Here is a 14850-nt window from a genome sequence, read left to right as displayed (position 1 = left end):
GACAAGATAGCTCAGCAGAAAGGAAAACAGGAGAGAAAATATGTTTCTCCCTCCTGAACCTGTGCTCCAGTCCTCAAAGAGAACATTTTCAACTGGAGACCACAGAATGCTCAGTATCTTCCTTCAGGCTTCAGGATACTTCAGTATCTTCCCTATTGCAGCTATACGTTCTACCATAATGTCGGTGGCACGTAAGAGGATTTTGCCTTTAATTTGTGTTTCTCATTCCAAAATAAATGGGATGGGGTTGACTCAATGGCAAACTATTTCTGTGAGCAGTAGATTTGGTATCAAAATAACCTATCCTATATTTTAGGCAAGAATGCATTTTTTTCTCAGACAAGACTTTATTTTGTTCTACCTTACTTTTATTAATTGTGCTACATTATATTGACATACTTTCTGGAACATATCAATATTGTATTTCTACTAAGTAATTAGGCCTTCTGGGATACCATTAATTGAGATCGGTGAACTCCAGAGACCTCTGGCCTTTCCAGAAAAATCCCTTAATGGAACAGAATAGAGATGCAGAACATGAGGAAGGTGACCCTATGCAATCAAAGCTTATTACTTCTGGTTTTGGTATCTGCATAACGCTGTTTAGTCTGGTCTAATCTGTTGACCTTTGGCACCTTTTCTGGTGATTTTTCTCTTAGGAAATAGTTTTTACCTTCATTTACATTTCTTTCGGAGTCTTGAATCTGTCAGTGCGATCTGCACATATTTAACACATGTAATAGAAAAAGGGGACACTGGTCACTTGTTATCCAAACTTATCTCTCTTTTGGTCAAATTAGGTTAAATTTTCTGCAACTATTTATTTAGATATGACTATGGGCCTGGATTCTGGACTTGGAATGTGGATGGAAATGACACATGACACTTGCAAGGTGAACATCAAACAACCTTCTATACAACTCTCTATTTTTTAATTTCCAAGCTAAGCTAGATTGATCCTACAGCAGAAGATTGAAAGACACAAGAGAAGAATTTGATCACAACACAAAGAAAAATGAGAAGCTGCATCACTCATGGTAGGCTACCCACCAAACACCTACACTGAGAAAAAAAGTCTAATGTGTGAAGCTTTGATTGTTTCACTCAAATAAAAAATACTTATATGTTCCATCCCATTACTCCTGGGCCCATAAAAATCACAGTATTTTCTAGGCATTTGATTTTCATGTTTTGGCGACAGTGAACAGCACTTGAGAATTTTCTGAATTTATAACCTGTAGGAGATTGGTTTTGTGCCACAAGGGGGCAGAGTTGCCTAAGATCATCAATCAGCCTACAACTAGGACTTCTTTCTGGCTGTCTTTCTTGTTCTTTGACTTCAGGTATGTAATGGATTAGTGTAAAAATTTTGAGATAGACATGGGTTCATTCATTTATATCCTAACTTCTTCTAATTTCTATCTAAACCCTAACAAAAATAGATTCAAAAATGAACTTCATTGCTTACAGAATCTATACTATTTTTCATTTTACAGATATGCATTTATCACAGTATATGTTTATACAGAAACAGAAAATACATCTCTTCTTAAATACACCCATATGTACAGTTACTAGTGAGATATTTATATTGTATATTCCTTTACATAGTTAATTATAATGAGTATAAAGGATACTGTTTAGTATCTTAAATTTCCCATAACATCTGAATACAATGTTTCAAGGCAATTTTAAATTATGTACATTTACATATGCATATATATTAAAATTGTAAGGGCTAGGAATCCATACCTTTGATAGTGGCCTTTAAAAATGTACCCATGAAAGCTACAGTGAGAACAAACCTGCTACTTAACGTGATTGTGCCTCCACATGTACCTGGGCAAAGTCATCATGAGAGCCACGCCTGGCATTGCAAAACCACAATATTATGTAATATAAGCTCAGACTCATTTAGATGTAGTTATGAATTAAGAGTTTTGTTTGACCAGGTGGAGATAGTTTCAAAAGTAATGGAGAAACCCGTGTAGAACTCAGGAGAAAAGGGGGAGAAGGGTGGAGGGAATGGGAGAAGTTAATGGAGATAGGAGAAAATCAGGTGGAGGAGGAAGAGGATAGGGAAAGGAAAAGAAGAAGCATAAAAAGAGAAAGAAAGAAGAAGGAGAAGAAGAAAATGAAGATGCTATGACGGTGGCAGTACAGGAGGAGAAAATAGAAGAGCTTTTCACATAGGGCAGTTAGAGCGCTGCGTTGCCTCAGCAGTGCTTAGATACATCAATGAAGATAACTGTGTTCAGAAATAAATATCTGCCCGCATCACGGCTCACTAGGCTAACCCACCTGCGGCACTGGCAGCCTGGGTTCTAGTCTCGGTCAGGGCGCCGGATTCTGTACCAGTTGCACCTCTTCCAGGCTAGTTCTCTGCTGTGGCCCGGGAGTGCAGTGGAGGATGGCCCTAGTGCTTGGGCCCTGCACCCGCATGGAGAGGCACCTGGCTCCTGGCTTCAGATTAGCGCAGTGCTCTGGCCTCAGCACACCGGCTGCAGCAGCCATTGGGTGTGAACCAATGGAAAAGGAAGACCTTTCCCTCTGTCTCTCTCTCACTGTCCACTCTGGCTGTCAAAAAAAATGAATATCAAAATATTCATAAATATGTTTTCTTTTCCCACTTCCTTGTAAGTGCCCTTTCCATTATCAAGTGAATAAGTTTTTGTTTCAAATTATTAATCATTTAAATATGGATAATAATTCCCAGTACATTTCCAATATAGTTATTGAAGTGCCAGAGATACTATTTATAAAAAAGAAAGTTTTATATATACTATAGAATATATATATACATTGTGTATATATATAGAAACTTTTTATTAAAATAGATATTTCAGAGTATGTATCCATAAATGAAATTTTTATAAAAATATATTTATTTTATTTATCTGAAAGGCAGAGTTACAGAGAAGGGGGTGAGGAGACAGAGAGAGAGAGAGATCCTTCATCAACTGGTTCATTCCCCAAATGATTGCAATGGCCAGGGATAAGCCAGGCTGAAGTCAGAAGTCAAGAACTTTTTCCAGATCTCCCACATGAGTAGCAGGAGCCCAAGCACTTGGACCATCCTCTGCTGATTTTCCAGGCACATTAGCAGAGAGTTAGATCAAAAGTGGAGCAGCCATTATTCGAACTGGTGCTCATATTAGATGCCACACTCAAGGTGGCAGCTTTACCCATTATGCCACAATGCCAGCCCCTATAAATAACACTTTAATTCATAGTTCCCACACTGTTAAAATAGAAGTTAACAAATATTAAATTATTAGTAACTTACTATTAAAAGAACATTAAGTATTTTTTTCTGAAAAAAATTGGAAGAAGTTAGGTTACCAGATATTTTATTGTTTTCTTAGAGATTTGACATTATTACAGGGCAGCAGTGTAGTGAAAATGCTGTCAGAATTGCTTTAGAATTATCTGAAATAATTTTATTTTTGTTTGTTTCTTCTCTTATAACATCGTTGTCATAATTCTTGTAACTTCAATCATTTCCCATTTTACCGCTCACTGGTTTCTCACATACAATTGTATACCAACTGCATAATGAAGTCTTGATTGAAAAAATATAAAGTACTGAGTCAATTGAACCTAGCAATGAATACTGTGGATATTGTGAGTGATTGACTGGGGGTTGCAAGAACAGGAGACACAAGAAGAGTGTCCAATCAAAATCCCTCCCCCCAGTCCAGCTCTCTATAAGTGGGATTTAGGTGAAAAAGCATGTAGGAATGTATACTCCTCAGTCAAATGACACTCCACTGAAGCAAATGCATTTTTCCATTGCTTCCTTCGCTTCAGGAAATTAATAGAAGTTCTTAAGGTGTGTCTATACATGTTTTTCTGTTATTTTTAGGTTTATATAGGAAAAATATACACGAGTTTGAAATGGGAAAATTAAATCAGGTTATTTGACTCTATGATAGTATGTATCTTGTATATTCATTGAGCTATTTTACAATTTGATATACTTTGTGAAATTGATAGTAATGTAAATAATTCTTTTCCAGAGAAAAGAAAAAGAATGTTGGTCAATGGTCAAATAAAGTACACTTCATTCATTCTCTTGTGAATATTGTCAATTTTGCTGAATTTTGCCTGTGCAAGTATTATATTTATGCTAGCATTCCTAATTGCCTATATATGGATATGAAAATTAGATGATTTTTTTGAACCTTCTTATGACATCTTTTGTGTTCCTTCATTCTTGATCTAGTTAAATAAAATATTTGGCATGTCCTTATTTTATATTGTTACAATAACTGTTATTTTTCTTTTTTAAAAGAATTATCATTTTATTGTCTCAGGAACTTGAAAAGATCATCTCCATTTTATTTTATTAATTGATTTATTTCCAAATGAATTAAATGATCTATTAAAGTATAACATGATAAGTAAATTAAAATGTATAATAATCAAGGAAACAGAATTAATTTTAAGGAAGGATGGATGAAAAAAGTACATTTGATCTTTGAAGTTACAACATTTAATTTTCTCAAGAATAAGATATTTTTAATACTAACCTTAACTCTTTCAAAAATATATTTGATATCTTATGAACTGCTAACATGGAGATGCTAAATTCTTCAACTTGAGATAATCTGTCTTTCCAAGAAATTTTCCAATATGATAATATTTTGATTAACAAATGTGACAGCTAAAATCTTTTTATTCCGCAAGGATTATGTTCCCAATGGTATACATTCAAAATTGACAACTGTGTGCATTAATTAACCCACGCTTCTTCCAACACAGATTTATCTATATTGATATCTATCTTGCAAATTTGTTCCTGCTTTCAATTCTATTGTCTACCACACTATTTTAATTTATTTTCAGATTTAGTCTTGATTACTGTAATATTCACTCTTTAAATTTAAAGGCTGTGAAGTTTTTGTAAGGTAAGTTCTCATGAAAATGGTTGCTACAAAATACATAGAAAATTTTTAGTCTTTTTTTGTGAATATGATATTGCCTGTGACACAGCATATTTATTCATAGTTTTCATATGAATGAGTTTTAATTCTTTGCTCTCCCTAAATCAGTCTTTCAAATTGCACTTGAGTTTTAAGCTCATTCTTTACATTATGGGAGGTCATTTTTCTTTTGGAAGTTTAACAATGATCTCAGAATATCCTAACAGTTTATAGATGATTACATAGCATGATATTTTTCTACATATTGTTATTAGATTCTGGTCTGAGTACATTTAAAATGCTGTAGTGGGGCAAATCCTATATACTGCCAAGTATATTTTCAATATAAAAATTATCACTATTTCCATATAAAGAAATATTTAAGAAAGTGTCTATCTCAGGTATAAATGCTTTTAATTTGAGTCTCGTGTTAGAAGTTATGACATATGCAAAACTTCTATGAGTCCACAGCAATTTATCTCTATTGTTTCATATTGTTTATGATGGCTATTACTATTATCATTTTTCTAATCATTATTAGTTTAATTTCAAATAGTTAAGTACAGGAAATCATACAAGGAAAAAAACATCCATTTAGAAACCAAGTTTCTCATTCCTTTATGATTGATTCTATTTGCTTCAAAATTTATTTATTTTACACTATTATCTCTACTTATCACGGTCTCTCTTGTGCATTTTTCTATATATGCCAACTGTTTCTAATTTCATTAACTTTGTGTTTGTCATTCCTAGGTATGTTTTCAATTTTTTTTACTGGTGTAGGCACATATATTGCATCACTTTTAATGTATGAACTTTGTATAAATAATATTATTCTTTAAATATCTTTTTGCAATTTTTCTAGTCAGATTCAGGCTAGTCTTTTTTTTTTTTTTCTTTTTTAAAAAAGTTATTTACTTGAGAGGCAGAGTTACAGACAGAGGGGGAGACAGAGAGAAAGGTCTTCTATCCACTAGTTCACTCTCCATTTGTCCACAATGGTCGGAGTTGAGCTGGTCTGAAGTTAGGAGGTAGGATTTTCTTCCCTGCCCACCGTGTGGGTGCAGTGGCTCAAGTACTTGAGCCATATTTGACTGCTTTCTGAGGCCATAAGCAGAGAGCTGGATCAGAAGCGGAGTAGCCAGGACTTGAACCGGCGCCTATATGGGATGCAGGCACCACAGGTGGAGGCTTAGCTACTAACCACAGAGCCGGCTCCAGGCTAGTCTTGAAGTCTATGTTTTTTGTGAAGTGATGTTTTACCTATCACTTAATAAAGCTGGCTCTTATAATTTATTTTTTCATTTTCTATTGGTTAATGTTTAAATTACTGCTTTCTAAGCATTTTACAAATGATGCTATGGTAAACATTCATAGACATGTCTACACATATGTGTAAATATTTCTCAAGATTATGGATTTATCATAAACATTCATAGACATGTCTCTATGCATATGTGTAAATATTTCTTAAGATTATAGATTTGGAAGTGAAATCATCAAGTACAAGGTATGTATATCTGTGAATTAAGTTATCCCACATATCTTAGCTGTTGTTCCAGTAATTGGTGAGAGAGAGAGAGAGAGAGAGAGAGAGAGAGAGAAATGTTCCATCCACTGGTTCACTCCTCAAATGACTGCAACAACCAGGGCTGTGCCACACTAAAGCCAAGAGTTAGGAACACTGTCCTGGGCTCCCACACAGGTGGCAGGTGCCCAGGTATTGGGCCATCATCTACTACCCTCCCAGGAGCATTAGTTAGAAACTAGAATTAAAACCATCACTGATATGGGATGTTGGTGTCACAAGCAGTAACTTAAACTGCTGTGCCGCAATGTTAGCCCCATAATTATGCTCTTTTATTGAATGAAAATTTAAAGAATGACATTATTTTGAATTTTTCTTCTGACTAATAAATGTAAATTAGTATGATTGAGATAAAAATATATAATTTTGGCTTTTTAACTGTAAGGTTTAACACCTTTTTTTGCTATTTAGAATACATTCACTGGTCTGAGTAAGAAAATCAGGGATTTGTACTTAACACATATATTGTTCAGAAAAAAATAATAGACATTATATGATATTTTATTTCCTCAATTTTCTTCTAAAGTTTATGGAAATATTAATGGGAATTTACTGGAATATTCTGCCATCTTTTATTTTATTTGATCCATTTTTTTTAAAATTTAAACATGTGACTGTTTAGTATTTTTATGTGTAGACTTCCAAAATATTCTATTCAGATCTGAATGCTTGAACAACAATTACCAAAAGCTTTCCTTCTATTTAAGAGAAAATAAAAGTTGAATAATGACAAATGTTAACATGGCTCACAAAAAATAAAATCCTGGCCACAAAATTGTAATTACTCAACTATTATATATAGAGAGATATTGTTTTCATATTAAACTTTCATTAAAACTGAGTCCATCATATTTAAAATGTCATGTTCCACAGTCAAGTAGTTAAGGGAGAATTTTTCTATATGCATTTTTTGGCACACAAATTTAAGAACACAAGTAAAACTAAACTAAATCTATCTATATAGACATATCTATATAGGTAGATGTACATGTCTCTGAATTCATGTCAATACCTGGAATACCTGAGTTTTCAAGTTGTTGGTTTTCCAGAGTGTCAAACATTTCTCATCCATTTAGTAAAGCACACAGCTAATCTAGAAAAAATAAGTTTGGTTGATAGATGCAGTCCCCAAAGATCAAACAGAAGTCGTCAATAGGGATGAAGTTTAACTTCAGAGTCTTCTAAGTGGAGGTCGGTCCATGATGCAAGGAATGACTCGCATGTGTCAAGGCCCTGTTCATAATAGTGGATATTCTCATCAGCCATATCTGTAAATGCTGACTGGATATCATTCACATATTTTGTTTACATTTTCCCAATCTGCTTTCAGTGAATTATTTGCACATTCCGTTTTATCTTCAAGTTTTCCAGTCTCTTCTGTAAGCTCATCAACAGGAAATGTTTGATCTTGCCGGGAACACCAGTATAATCTGCCCTCCGCCGTCTCCCTTGTCCAGATCATTTTTTTTTTTTTTGAAAGGCAGAGTTAGTGAGAAAGAAAGAGAGAGAGACAGAGAGAAAGGTCTTCCTTTTTCCGTTGGTTTATCCCCAAAATGGCCGCCATGGCCAGAGCACTGTGGCTGACATGCTGCAGGGATCAGAAGCCAGGAGGCAGGTGCTTCCTCCTGGTCTCACCCAAGCACCTGGGCCATCCTCCACTGCCTTTCCGGCCACAGCAGAGAGCTGGACTGGAAGAGGAGCAACCGGGACAGAACCCGGTTCCCCAACCAGGACTAGAACATGGGGTACCGGCCTCGCAGGCAGAGGATCAGCCAAGTGAGCCACAGCGCCGGCAATATTGGCCTTTTTATGGGCAAAATCCTCGACTCTGGAGTCCAGTTCTGCTTGTATTTGGTCTCTTCTGTTCATAACACCTATTAGCATTTCAGTCTATAGCACTTACTCATGTACAGCAGGAAACCGGGCGTCTGAGAGTCTAAATATCCGTTTTCCAGTGGCCTCACATCATTTGTTGATACAGCCAACTACACCTTTAATAGTGTCAACCAAATCGTTTTCTGACGCTGACCACAGAACATGAATTGGGCCATATTCTTTCATCAAAATATTCCCTTTCTTCTTTGTAAATTCTTCAAGATATTTTATCTACTAAGTTTATTTTCTGGCTAAATGTTTCAATAAAGTTATTCATTTCCATGAACTCCTGGGGGGCGGTTTCTAACTCCTCTCACGGAAGACGCTACTGCTCTGACCACTTGTTCCATCCTGCTGAGCGATGTGGGCCCTTGCTGCTTGTGAGAAGACAGTTCCCATGCTTGTGCAGTAAAAAAAAAAAAAAAAAAAAAAAAAAAAAAAAAACACTTTCAAGTAGGGGCTGGTGCTGTGGCACAGCAGGTTAATGCCCTGGCCTGAAGCTCTGGCATCCCATATGGTTCGTGTCTCAGCTGCTCCTCTTCCAATCCAGCTCTCTGCTGTGTCCTGGGATAGCAGTAGGAGATGGGTCAAGTCCTTGGGCCCCTGCACCCGGGTGGGAGACCCAGAAGAGGCTCCTGGCTCCTGGCTTCAGATAGGCACAGCTCCAGCCGTCGCGGCCAACTGGGGAGTGAACCATCAGATGGAAGATCTCTCTCTCTCTCTCTCTCTCTCTGCCTCTCCTCTCTCGGTGTAACTCTGAATTTCAAATAAATAAATAAATCTTAAAAAGTTTTTTTCAAGTCCTCATTAAATGTTAAAGTTGGGTGATCAGCAATTTGGTTCAAAAATCTATGTAATGGCTTCCTTCGTGTCTCAATGAAGTCGTCTGGAGTCAAATTCCCCACAAAACATCTTACTAATGATTCTATAAGTAATAAAAGTTTCCATTGTAGTAATGTGGCTTTCAGGTTCATCGACAGTAATGAGGAGATCCTTTAAATCTGGCTCATCTTCAAACTTGATTTGTTTATTACTGATAAAGGGGATGTTGGCATCATAGGGCTGAAGGAATTCATGTCCATCAATAAGGCATCCTACTCAACACAACATCAATTGCGGATTCAGTGTTGACTGCCTAGATGCAGAAGAAGCCAGGAAAAAACTCCGGTCAGAGCTTCTGAAGAAGCTGAGTATATTCTTACCAAACACCTCCTCGTCTAGATCCCGCACCGCAGCCTGCAGCAGGGCAAGAAGAGGGTGCCACCCCCACTCTGGGCTCTCCCTATTGGTGCCCCAAAGAGCAGCCTTGGTAATCCCTCCACCCCTATTTTATATATATTTATGAATAAATATTTATGTATAAAGTAATACAAAAGAATTAAGTATCCTGTTTTGGATTAAAAGGACACATGGTATCAAATGATTCTACAAATCATATGGTTTTCCTCCCATCATTAAAAACTACACAAAATTACTTTGCTCTGTGTATATAGGACTGAAATGATTAAAAAAAATCAAAGCCTGGTTTTTCTCTCTAGTTTAAAAAAGCATAGAGCACATCTTTTTATATTTACCAGCAACCTATATTTTTTTTACATTTCTCTAAAAGTAGTGTATATCATCACTTCTTTTTTTTTTCAAGATTCATTTTCTTTCTTTTTTTTTTATTAAACTTTTATTTAATGAATATCAATTTCCAAAGTACAGCTTATGGATTACAATGGCTTCCCCCTCCCAAAACTTCCCTTCCACCCACAACCCTCCTCTTTCCCACTCCCTCTCCCCTTCCAATCACATCATGATTCATTTTCAATTCTCTTTATATTCAGAAGATCAGTTTAGTATATATTAGGTAACGATTTCAACAGTTTGCCCCCATATAGCAACACAAAGTGAAAAAAAATACTGTTGGAGTACTAGTTATAGCATTAAGTAAGAGTGTACAGCACATTAAAGACAGAGATCCTACATAAATCATCACTTCTAAAATCTTTCCTTTCACTCTCGGTAAGAAATGTGTGCTTCCTCATTTTCCCCTCCAAGAAGGGAAGGGAAAATTTCAATAACTATATGACCACAATTAATTGGTTATCATTTGATCCTCCCATTTCCTGGAAATCCAATCTACTTATTTTTTTGTCTATTTATTTAGTGTCAGACTAAAATATGACCAAGTCCCTATGCAACCCACATCTGCCTACACAAAGACACACACATAGTTTATTTCTACTTCTTTTTATTTTCTTCTCAACCATAACACTTGAATGAAATTACTACTGTGGAAGGCACTGATGATCTCTTCATTGCAAAATTAGTAGACTTAAAACTAAAATTACATTTGATTTTTCTCTAACACTTAATAATACTTAAGAATTCACCACTCCACACTCAACACAGAAATTTTCATCTGGGCCTCCATGACTCAACTATTGACTGTTCCACATTATGGTGAATCATTTCTGTTTGCTTAGATCTTAAAAGTTGGGTACACATATCATTCTGCATTAAAATTTTTCTTTTCTGGATCCTACCATGGACCATTTTATTCCTAAAATGGCATTAGTTTTTCTCTACACGTTGGTGTATCCAAAATCTGTGTCTCTGGCTTTGACTCTGTTTTTGTAACATGCTCTTATTTTCTTATTTTCTTTACCCTTAGATTTTGACATGATGATGGATTTAAAAAAACACCCCCGAATTAAGTGGTTGACTCAAGAAACATTTTATTTGTTTGTGGTTCTGCGATTAGGTCTGAGCTCTGTGGGGCAGTGCTTCTGGTATTGCTATGATCTACTCCTCTTCACTTAACACATTGGTTAGCCAAGGTTTGGAATCAGTTGGGATTCTGAGATGACTGGGCTTTTCTCTTCCGGTGCATGTCTGAGACTCCTTCGCCACACAGGTAACAATAATGACTGTTCTCAGAGGAAACTGGCAGCAACCTCAGTACTGTACCTTTCTCTCCATCCAAACTGGTCATCAGTTCCATTGATTTTACTTAAGAAATGTGTCTGAGCTCTGCCCTCTTTACTCAATAACTTCCTTAATTCATTTTTCAATAATGCTCACTTGAAATATTTACACATTTAATTCTCCTTATATTTAAGAATAAACCACAAAGTATTTAGTAAATCTATTGTATTTTTAATTACTTATTACTTTTTTCATGTTCAGGTTTTCAGTAGGGTCTGATTTCCTAAAACCCCTATGTTTAGGAATCAGGAATATTCATTTTTAAAAACCCCATATGATCCAAATAAGCCCTAACACTAAAGGATTACTCCTTTAGTCTATTGCAAGATGATTTCTTTTTCATATAATTTTGCTTTTCCTAAAATGGACAACCCAATATGTTCTTGTCAACTTTTAGATGCAATGTGAACTACAACATTGTCAATGTTGCTTAAAACTTCTGATAATTTTAGCTTACATTTCTGTAATAGTCCTTAAATATTTTTCAATTTCTAATACAGCTTCTTCAAGTATATGGTTTGATGTTCCTTAACTAATAAAAATTCATTCATTCATTGAGTCCAAAGCACTCTGGGCTCTTAGTACTTCAAAGAAATCTTACTAAATCCATGATATGTGTCAGACACTCTTCTAATATTTGATGCTCAGGAGTGTACAAGATAAATAATAAATATAGCTGGATAAAGTCATATTCTTATAGGGCTGATAGGAAAATATTCAAGTAAAATGCTCAATCAACAAGTTAACCTCAGTAATGGGAAATATATTTAGTGGTACAGTAGAGAGAGAAATGGAAACAGAGGTAATGATTATAGCATGAAGGATGGTTCAAGGGAAGTTTCTTGGAAAAGGAATTATTTAAGCTGAGACCTCAAAAATGCTGGAGGTGAGACATATAAGGTCCCAGGGAAGAGAGTGTCAGTTGTAAGAATATGAAGCAACATTTGTCTCAGTAATTTTAATGAAGAATTTCACTTCTTCACAGCATTAAGAAATGCATACTAAGAAGTCATTCTTAGAATGTTTAATAATACTTCTTATATTATCTAGAGTTGAACTTTTAAACTATTAGATAAATTGGATTCCAAATTGAGTGGGATAATAGTTTATTCTAATTACTCAGTTTTCAGTGGAGGCAGGTAGAGAAAATAGGTTGAAGGGAGATTGATACAAATAGAATATCGCTACCTAATACTCATTCTCTATGTCTTCTTTGCCTAAATACTTAAGAACACTGATTCTCCCCACTTAAAAACAAAATTCGTGTAGCCACTTTTGTGGTCCTTGGGTTATACCACACCTTGTGATACCAGCATCCCATATTAGAGTGCTAGTTTGTCTTGACTTCTCTGCTTCCAATCCAACTCCTTGCCAATTGTGCCTGGAAAGGCACATGGTTGCCAAAGTACCTTCCTTTTGCACAAATAAATGTTTAAAAATATTTCTCAGTGTATCTGTTTTCTGTGTGATAGTAAACTACCATGAATTTAGTGGCTTAAACTCAGCATACATTATTTTACAACAGTGTAGGTCGCAATATTGGTGCAGGTCTCAGCAGCCTAATCTCAAAAGCAGCAGCACCCTGAGTTCCTTTCTTCAGGTTCTAAGGGAACTTAATTTTCTTTAACCACTCCAGCTTCTATATGCCTGTCACATTCCTTGCCTCATGATCCCTTTTCTCTATCTTCAAAACTATTGCAAGTTGATTCCTTCTTATGTCATGTAACTTGCTTTTCATGGGCAGATCTCTGACACACAGGGGTAGGATTCTTGACTTGTAAGGGTTTGTGATTGATTTGTATTTATCCCAGTAGTCCAGGTTAATCTCCTTATCTGAAGATCTTTAACAATTTTTTTTTTTTTTGAGTGGGAAAATCGCTTTATTTGTCTGGGGAGCGGGCGGGCGCGGGCCTCAGAACTTCTGGAACTGCTTCTTGGTGCCGGCGGCCTTGGTGACCTTGAGCACGTTGAAGCGCACGGTCTTGCTGAGCGGCCGGCACTCGCCCACCGTGACGTTGTCGCCGATCTGGACGTCCCGGAAGCAGGGTGACAGGTGCACCGACATGTTCTTGTGGCGCTTCTCGAAGCGGTTGTACTTGCGGATGTAGTGCAGGTAGTCGCGGCGGATGACGATGGTTCTCTGCATCTTCATCTTGGTCACCACGCCAGACAGGATCCTGCCCCGGATGGAGACGTTTCCGGTGAACGGGCATTTCTTATCGATGTAGGTGCCCTCGATGGCCTCCTTGGGCGTCTTGAAGCCCAGCCCAATGTTCTTGTAGTAGCGCGGGAGCTTCTCCTTGCCCGTCTCCCCCAGCAGGTTAATCTCCTTATCTGAAGATCTTTAACAATTTCATCTGCAAAGAATCTTTTGTCAGATTAGGTAATAAATTAAAATTCTTGAGATTAAGACATATGTCTACAGGGAGCCACTATTCGCCCTACTACACACAGACTTCCTTGCTCAAGGGCTAGCTGTGTGGCAAGATGTGGTATGTCTTTAGTTAATAGAGTGTAGCATTTCTAGCAAAGACACTGTATAGGAAAACACACCAGGGGGTTTCATGGACTGTTTCTGCTTGATCCTGCACCACTGTGTTTCTAAAACACAACCAAATAAGTGCAACCTCTAAGAACAGATAGAGGACCTGGCGCAGTGGGGTAGTGGGTAAAGCTGCCACCTGCAGTGTTGGCATCCCATATGGGCATTGGTTAAAGACCTGGCTGCTTCACTTCTGATCCTGTTCTCTGCTGCGGCCTGGGAAAGCAGTAGAAAATGGCTCAAGTCCTTGGGCCCCTGCACCTGCATGGAAGACCCAGAGGAAGCTCCTGGCACCTGGCTTTGGATCGGCATAGCTCTAGCCATTGCAGCCAACTGGGGACTGAACCAGTGGATGGAAGACCTCTTTCTCTCTCTGCTTTTCCTTCTCTATCTGTGTAACTCAAACAAATAAATAAGTCTTTTTAAAAAAAAAAGTGCCTCAAAGAAGAAAGATGTCAGTCTCTACGCTGCCTAAATAATAACTTTTTAAATGTAAATGAAAAATAACCTTTAATTTATTTAAATTATCATTTTATTAGTTTTCTCTTAATAGCTTTTGGATAAATCCCTAACCAAGCTGGCTTGGTCATTATAAAAGGGAACGACCTATGTTAATTGCACAATGAGTTTCTTTTTAATGGATGAATTCGATTGTCCATTCAGCAATCTTATTCGCTGGTAGCAGACTTTACCCAGTTGAATTGGCAAACTATAGAAATCTGGAAAAGTCAAGTTATCGAGAAAGACAATGCAGAGTTGATGTTCTATTAATAGCTTAGCTGTAATTAAGCCAACAGTCAGACATCAATATGTCAGTATTATAAGAAAATAGATTTTGCTCCTAGAATAATATTGTAATGAATTTAATTAGAATTGTAATGGGTTTTTGAATCAGCAAATCTTAGCTGCCATAAATATTAGCACTTTAAATTTGTCACATATACACT

At 36.6% G+C, this 14850-nt stretch overlaps 1 protein-coding gene and 1 pseudogene across 1 annotated transcript in view; both read right to left on the bottom strand.

The window, feature by feature from the left end:
• Positions 1 to 7662: 7662 nt before the first annotated feature.
• LOC133759161 (sorting nexin-7-like) lies at positions 7663 to 9470 on the bottom strand (annotated as a pseudogene).
• Positions 9471 to 13211: 3741 nt separating this feature from the next.
• Positions 13212 to 14850, bottom strand: part of LOC133759160 (small ribosomal subunit protein uS17-like) — an 81884-nt gene continuing 80245 nt past the window's right edge. Inside the window, exon 2 of the mRNA XM_062190114.1 lies at positions 13212 to 13703. Within this exon, the coding sequence (XP_062046098.1) occupies positions 13274 to 13703 (430 nt within the window). The 3' untranslated portion in view covers positions 13212 to 13273. The remainder of the gene's footprint in view (positions 13704 to 14850) is intronic.

The sequence above is a fragment of the Lepus europaeus genome, chromosome 5, assembly GCF_033115175.1.
Source record: "Lepus europaeus isolate LE1 chromosome 5, mLepTim1.pri, whole genome shotgun sequence".
Classification (NCBI taxonomy): domain Eukaryota; kingdom Metazoa; phylum Chordata; class Mammalia; order Lagomorpha; family Leporidae; genus Lepus; species Lepus europaeus.
Note: the sequence above shows the minus strand (reverse complement) of the source record. Positions and strands in the feature narration are given on the sequence as shown.